The 7,291-nt window shown below is 45.7% G+C and overlaps 1 protein-coding gene across 1 annotated transcript in view; it reads left to right on the forward strand.

The window, feature by feature from the left end:
- The window catches only part of WDR37 (WD repeat domain 37), a 249,220-nt gene that overhangs the window by 227,804 nt on the left and 14,125 nt on the right, over window positions 1-7,291 (forward strand). Inside the window, 2 exon segments of the mRNA XM_030198868.1 lie at window positions 1,475-1,609; window positions 2,652-2,766. Of these exon segments, the coding sequence (XP_030054728.1) occupies window positions 1,475-1,609; window positions 2,652-2,766 (250 nt within the window).

The raw sequence follows: 7,291 nt of genomic DNA on the forward strand, positions 1-7,291 counted from the left end.
ACTATATATTGCACCTTTGTATATGTCAAATGTGGAGAATGTAATGCCTCTTTGGCTCATTTGTTCTGAGCATGTGCATCATTTCAAAATTTTGGGGCCCAAATTCTACTTCATGTGGGACATTTATTTCAACAGACTTTCACTGTCGCCTGCTTATTTCTGGATGATCCTACAGTGAACTCTTTTTCAGGCAGGCTTTGGAAAGTATTTACAGTAGCAAAGATTAACATACTGAGCTCCTGGAGATTACAGCACTCTCCCACTCTGACCCAGTGGAAAAACTGTGTTTTTACCTTATTAACCTTGGAGTGTATACATGTCTGTAAGTGTAAAACCCACCTTGTGAACTAAGTTTCAAAAGATTTGTGTGCCAGTGTGGTTTCATTTGACCCCACAAGCCCATAGTTTGCTATTTAATTATTAAATACATGTTTGTTTGTACAGTCGCTGGGGAGGGGGGAGGCTGGAGGTAATCCATTTCTGTCAATATCTTAATTACTGGTCCAAGGAAGGGGTAAAAGGAACCCCACTCCTCCTTGTGGATTGCTTTGCTCTAGGAGGAAGGGATGAGTGAGTAGGAGGGAGAAGAAATTGTGTAGTGATATAGACTGATTATTATAATACTGGTTATTCTGTTGAATAAATCAAATTTGGAATGTATGCTTTAGAAAATAGAATAATTAAAAAATAGCAATATCAAACCACTCTCATAATAGTTCCTACAGAGTTTTACAGCATGAGTCTGTCAAAAGATATTTTGTAGTATGGAGTGTTGCCACGATTTGGGTTTCTGCCAGGTACTTGTGACTTGGCTTGGCTGCTGTTTGGAAAACAGAATACTGGGCTCGATGAACCATTGGTCTGACTCAGTATGGCTACTCTTATGTTCTTACGTTATTTTGTTTGCCATTGGGATTTGCTGTATCATTATACCCCTGACACAACCTGAGGGTGAAACTTGGCCACATCAAGTTTTAATAAAGGATTAAATCTTGCAAGAACCCTTTTTGTCAGTGATAGTATTGTCCATTGGGTTGGATGGAATAACATTGTAAGTACTTTAGATTTCACTTTGCCACTCAGCTAGTAACCATTGTAAACTCTATAGTATAAGGCAGTCATAAATCATCTGTTTTAGCACCAACCAATCTTTGCAGCAGTGTTGTGCAACTTGTGTAATTTCTTTAGTAATTCTTTAGAAATGGCCAGATACCAAGCATTACAATAATCAAGATAAGTGAAAGAAGTTGTGGTTCCAATGACTGAACTAGAGTAAACTGCTTAAAGAGGTATATACATTGGTTGAAAAATTGCCAGATGGTTGCATCAGGTCTTTGCCCTGCTTTCGATTGAACTAGAAGTACAACAAAGCAGCAGAAAACTGCCATTTTAGGGGAAACAAAACAACAAAAACTAAGACTCACCATGCCCAGCCTTGGCATTCCTAAAATATTTTATATCTTTTTCATTTTAGTACAGTGACCTCAGCTGTGTTTACTGTGGGTGATAATGTAGTTTCTGGTAGCGATGACCGCACTGTGAAAGTTTGGGATTTGAAAAACATGCGATCTCCTATTGCCACAATCCGAACAGACTCTGCAGTAAATAGGTAAGAAGCAAAGTGCAAAGCGATAGAATGGCTGAAAAAGACTTAAGGGGCCCTTTTACTACACTGTATTAGGTGCTAACATGTGTCTAATATAGCTTAAAATGGCATGCCTTGGGATATTCTTACACATTTTGCGGTAACTGCGAAATTAGCGCATGTTAATCCGCATGCTAAAAAATATTTGTATTTTTTGGGAAGTGGTATATCAGGGTGGAGAATGGGTGTTCCTGTTCTAAACAGCGCATCCACATTAGTGTGCACTAACCGGTTAGCTCAAGAATACTGTGTGAACCCTTACCACCTACAAAATGGGTGGTGGTAAGTGCTCACATGGTAATTTTTTAAATGGCTGCGTGGTAATGGCAACATGAGCACATGGTCATTAATATAAAAAAAGATAATTGGCCATTTTACAGCCTTAGCAACTGGGAGAAACCCGCATAAGAGCACGCTAAATCCACTTTTTACTGCAGCTTAGTAAAAGGACCCATAAATCAAATATTCAATAACCTGAAAATAAGCTGTGCTTGTATGCTGAGGTTTGTGAAAATAGAATCACAGGCACTTTGTTGAAAGTGGGTCTGGCTTTCTTAGAATCTTTTGATAGTTTTGTGAAAATATTAGGTATAATATTACACTCTTTGCTTTTCAGGGTGCTGATAAATGTATTTAGTGAAAGGGAAATGGGACTTGATATACTGCCTTTCTGAGGTTTTTGCAACTACATTCAAAGCGGTTTATATATATATTCAGGTACTTATTTTGTACCAGGGGCAATGGAGGGTTAAGTGACTTGCCCAGAGACACAAGGAGCTACAGTGAGAATCGAACTCAGTTCTCCAGGATCAAAGTCCACTGCACTAACCACTAGGATGTAGCTTTTAACATGCTAGTATTATAAATAATGGTTCAAAGGATTGTGAGCTAGGAGTGGAAAGATAGATATTCAACTGTATCATTTTAAAGTATGTTCTTTTTGAATCCAGTTTATCAGATTGTTCTGCTTTGTACATGAAATACAGGCTTTATCTCTTCTGTGCAGGATTAGTGTATCTGTTGGCCAACGAATCATTGCCCTGCCACATGACAACCGGCAGGTTAGATTGTTTGACCTGTCAGGAGTGCGATTAGCACGGCTTCCTCGCACTAACAGACAAGTAAGTGCTATTTATTTTCTTTGTTTTTATTGTTTACAAGATTTATGGATCAGAGAATTGAAATGAGGTATGTGGAGGAAATCAGCTTGGTATATAAATTGTCTCCTTTCTGTAAATTCCTGCCTTTTCTCTAAGACAGAGGGGCTCTTGAGAGATTCAGTTTTAAAAAATGTATTTTTCTCTAGATTCAATAAATGGCGTGCAAAAACAAACCAATTAGCACCAGTAATTGGGTGCAAACAATTCAATCAATTGGCAACAATTTGGATTTATGCATGCATCATGTCAAGCACTATTCTATAAAGATTTGCATGCAAATTTTATAACGCTTGATTCTAAAGGGGGCATGGCCATGGGAGAGGGGGAACGGGCAAGTCAGGGGTGTTCAGTAAAGATGTGCACAGTACTACTGATTGCTGGGGATCCATACCTAAATTATGTCCAGGATTTGCACCAGGTTTCAGTTGGTGTAAACCTCACACTCAAAGTTTTACAGTCCTGAAGAGCTACTTGAGTGCCTATGTAGCATTTATTTTTTTCCACTGTGTTTTTTGTCCCATGTTCGAATTACCCCTTTTTTCCTTAACCCTTATTGTTTTAGTTTATTTTTTTCCTTCTTTTAAGTTTCCTTTATTTTCCACGCCATTAGGCTGCTTTTAGGCCTTGACTTCAGCCGGGTTCTCCCATTCTTTTTTCTCTGCTGCTTTGCCCCTTTTTGTGGCACCATCGAGTCATTTAATTTGGCCTTGGGGTTTTTTTCTTCCATGTCCACTCAAGTTCCCAGTGGCTTTAAGTGCTGTACTCGGTGCAGTTGGACCATCTCTGGGAAGGACACCCATTCTTGGTGTCTTCAGTGCCTAGGGCCTGACCATAGTCGTCTTAACTGTGTCCTATGTCTTTGTATGAAGAAAAGAACCCAGTTGACCAGAGAGACTCAACTGGAGCAGATTTTTGGAGCCCAGCCTGAATCCTCGACATCAAAGTTGGGTGTTGCATCAGCATCGGGAACATCAGTGTGTATGGCTGCTAGACCTGTGGACACTGGGAGTAGTTGTGAATGCAGTGAGTCTCCACCTGCCTCGATGCTGACTGCTGTGCAGAGCCCCTGAGACTGGCCTGTGTCGGACCTGACACTGAGGTGACGTGAGGATTCCAAGGAGCTTCGATGACCAGCTTCAGACGAAGGCCAAGAAGCATCGGCATCAATCCCCCTCGATGCACGGTGCCAGGGGCTCCGGAGCACCGAAGGACTTGGCATCCAAGAAGTGTCGGTACTGGAAGGACTTCTCCCTCTCCATGCAAGAGGTGCTAGTGCAGAGGTCTCCAAGCAGCCAGGACCAGCCTCCCATTTCGACCCCAGAGGTTTTGCAGACTGAGTCAACACCCCAGCCTTTCCCAGTGTCAGCCCTCGATGAGTGCATCCGGGCCTTGCTCCCTGAGCTGCTGGCTGGCTTTCTGCAATGGAGTGCATCAGCATCGGGGTGCTTGCACCTACAATGCCTTTCATTGTTGCCCCTCTTGGCCTTCAGCCTGCAGTGCAGCCTCCAACGCTGGTGTCGAGTGTGGCCCCGATGTCGACTGCCACCCAAGCCGGTTTGAGCCGATACCCACGCCTGGTGTATCCAGTGCCTTGGGCCCGAACATAGCCCAGCCTCCTGTAGTCTGTGTCTTCGTTTGAAGAAACGGATCCAAGCGTCTTGAGAAGCCCGAGAAAAAACGGCTGTTTCTCCGACCCCGCAGCCTTCTCCGATGGCAGCTCTCGACGAGCGCATCTGGGCCTTATTTCCAGAACTTCTGGAGGGACTGCTATGACAGTCAGCTTTGGTGTCGGGGGTGTTTGCGCCTTCTGTTCCTGCTGCTGCAGTGGTGTCTGGCCCTTCTCCTGCAGTGAAGTCCCTGACCGCGATGCCGCTTACCACCTAGGTCGACTCCCCTTCAACGTCGGTGGAGGGAGCTTCGCCAGAGTCGGACCGGGCATCGGCCCCTCGACATCGCCATAGAGGACATCGTTCCTCGGCATTGAGGCAGGTTCAGTGTCGAAGCACCTTAACTCAGGTTCTATTCGATACTGAGCAGGAGCATTCGTGGGAGTCAGAAGAGGATCCCAGATACTTTTATTCTGATGAGTCCTTTGGGATTCCTTCTGATCCTTCCCCTCCGCCAGAGAGGAGACTGTCTCCACCGGAGAGTCTGTCTTTTTCCTCTTTTGTCTGGGAAATGGCTACGGCAATTCCCTTCCCTGTGGAAGTTGAGGATGAGCCCAGGACTGAGATGCTCGAGGTTCTGGATTATTCTTCTCCACCTAAAGAGGCTGTGACAGTTCCTTTGCATAAGGTACTGAAGGAAGTCCTTATGTGAAACTGGTTAGCCCCTCTGTCTGGCCCCATGGTCCCGAAAAAAGCTGAATCCCAGTATCGGATCCACGGTGAACCTAGGTTGATGAGGTCTCAGTTACCCCACAATTCCAAGGTGGTGGACTCCGCCCTCAAGAGAGCCAGGAGTAGAGACTATGGTTCGGCGCCCCCAGGCAGAGAGAGACTAGAACTCTAGACTCTTTTGGGAGGAAGACATAGTAACATAGTAGATGACGGCAGAAAAAGACCTGCACGGTAACATCCAGTCTGCCCAGCAAGATAAACTCATATGTGCTACTTTTTGTGTATACCCTATCTTGATATGTACCTGTCGTCTTCAGGGCACAGACCATATAAGTCTGCCCAGCACTATCCCCACCTCCCAACCACCAGCACCGCCTCCCACCACCAGCTCTGGTACAGACCATATAAGTCTGCCCAGTATTATCCCCGCCTCCCAACCACCAGCCCCGGCACAGACCGTATAAGTCTGCCCAGCACTATCCCTGCCTCCCAACCACCAGCCCCGCCTCCCACCATCGGCTCTGCCATCCAATCTCGGCTAAGCTCCTGAGGATCCATTCCTTCTGAACAGGATTCCTTTGTTTTATCCCACGCATGTTTGAATTCCGTTACCATTTTCATTTCCACCACCTCCCGTGGGAGGGCATTCCAAGCATCCACCACTCTCTCCGTGAAGAAATACTTCCTGACATTTTTCTTGAGTCTGCCCCCCTTCAATCTCATTTCATGTCCTCTAGTTCTACCGCCTTCCCCTCTCTGGAAAAGGTTCGTTTGCAGATTAATACCTTTCAAATATTAGAACGTCTGTATCATATCACCCCTGTTTCTCCTTTCCTCAAGGGTATACATGTTCAGGTCAACAAGTCTCTCCTCATACGTCTTGTAACGCAAATCCCATACCATTCTCGTAGCTTTTCTTTGCACCGCTTCCATTTTTTAAAACATCCTTCACAAGATACGGCCTCCAAAACTGAACACAATACTCCAGGTGGGGCCTCACCAGCGTCTTATACAGGAGTATTAAAACCTGTTTTCTTCTGCTGGTCCCACCTCTCTCTATACAGCCTAGCAATCTTCTAACTATGGCCACCACTTTGTCACACTGTTTCTTCGCCTTCAGGTCCTCAGATACTATCACCCCAAGATCCCTCTCCTCGTCCGTACCTATCAGACTCTCCCTGCCTAACACATACGTCTCCCTTGGATTTCTACTCCCTAAATGCATCACTTTGCATTTCTTCGCTGCCAAGATCCAGTCTTACCAGCTCTTCATGAGCGTGCACTTGCGGGACTCGATACGGCAACTGTCGAGCTTGGTTGATGCACTCCCTACGGAGCTGACTGAGCCTTTTCGCCAGGTGGTCAGGCAGCAGAAGGCGTGTCGAAAGTTCCTGGCCAGGGGTACTTTTGACACTTCTGACGTGGCATCCAGAGTTACTGCTCAAGGTATAGTGATGCGCAGACTCTCATGGCTGCATGCTTCTGCCTGGCTCATTCTGTCCAGCAGCGAATGGCGGATGTTCCTTGCCGGGGGGCATAATCTTTCTGGTGAAAAATTAGAGGATCTAGTTGATCAGATCAAGAAGCATAATGATGCTATGGATTCTCTCTCCCACCGGACGTCTTCTGCTACTGCCTCCTCATCTAGGAGGGTTTTTGGCAGGAGGAGGAGTGCTTCCTATTCCTATTCTAGGCGTAGGTACACTCCTGCTTCTTGGCAGCCTACCCAGGCTGAACCCCAGCGCGCTCATTCTTGTGAACAGCTTGCGACTAAGGCCCATACTTCTCCCCAGCATAGCCTCAATAAAAGTGTATATACCGGACGACTTACCGGTTGGAGGGAGGTTGATATTTTTTCACCAACGGTGGCCTCTTATAACCTCCAACCGGTGGGTTCTTCAAATAGTCCAGTTAGGATACACTCTCAATCTGGAATCCAAACCTCTAAATTGTCCACCGGGAGCTCAGTCCTACAGCTCTCAGCACAAGCAGGTACTTGCAGAGGAACTCTCCGTCCTTCTACAGGCCCAAGCGATCGAACCTGTTCCACCAGGGGAAGAAGGGCTGGGATTCCATTCCAGGTACTTCCTTGTGCAAAAGAAAACTGAGTGGGGGGAATACGTCCCATCTTAGACCTAAGGGCCCTG

Source organism: Microcaecilia unicolor, chromosome 1, assembly GCF_901765095.1.
Source record: "Microcaecilia unicolor chromosome 1, aMicUni1.1, whole genome shotgun sequence".
Lineage (NCBI taxonomy): Eukaryota > Metazoa > Chordata > Amphibia > Gymnophiona > Siphonopidae > Microcaecilia > Microcaecilia unicolor.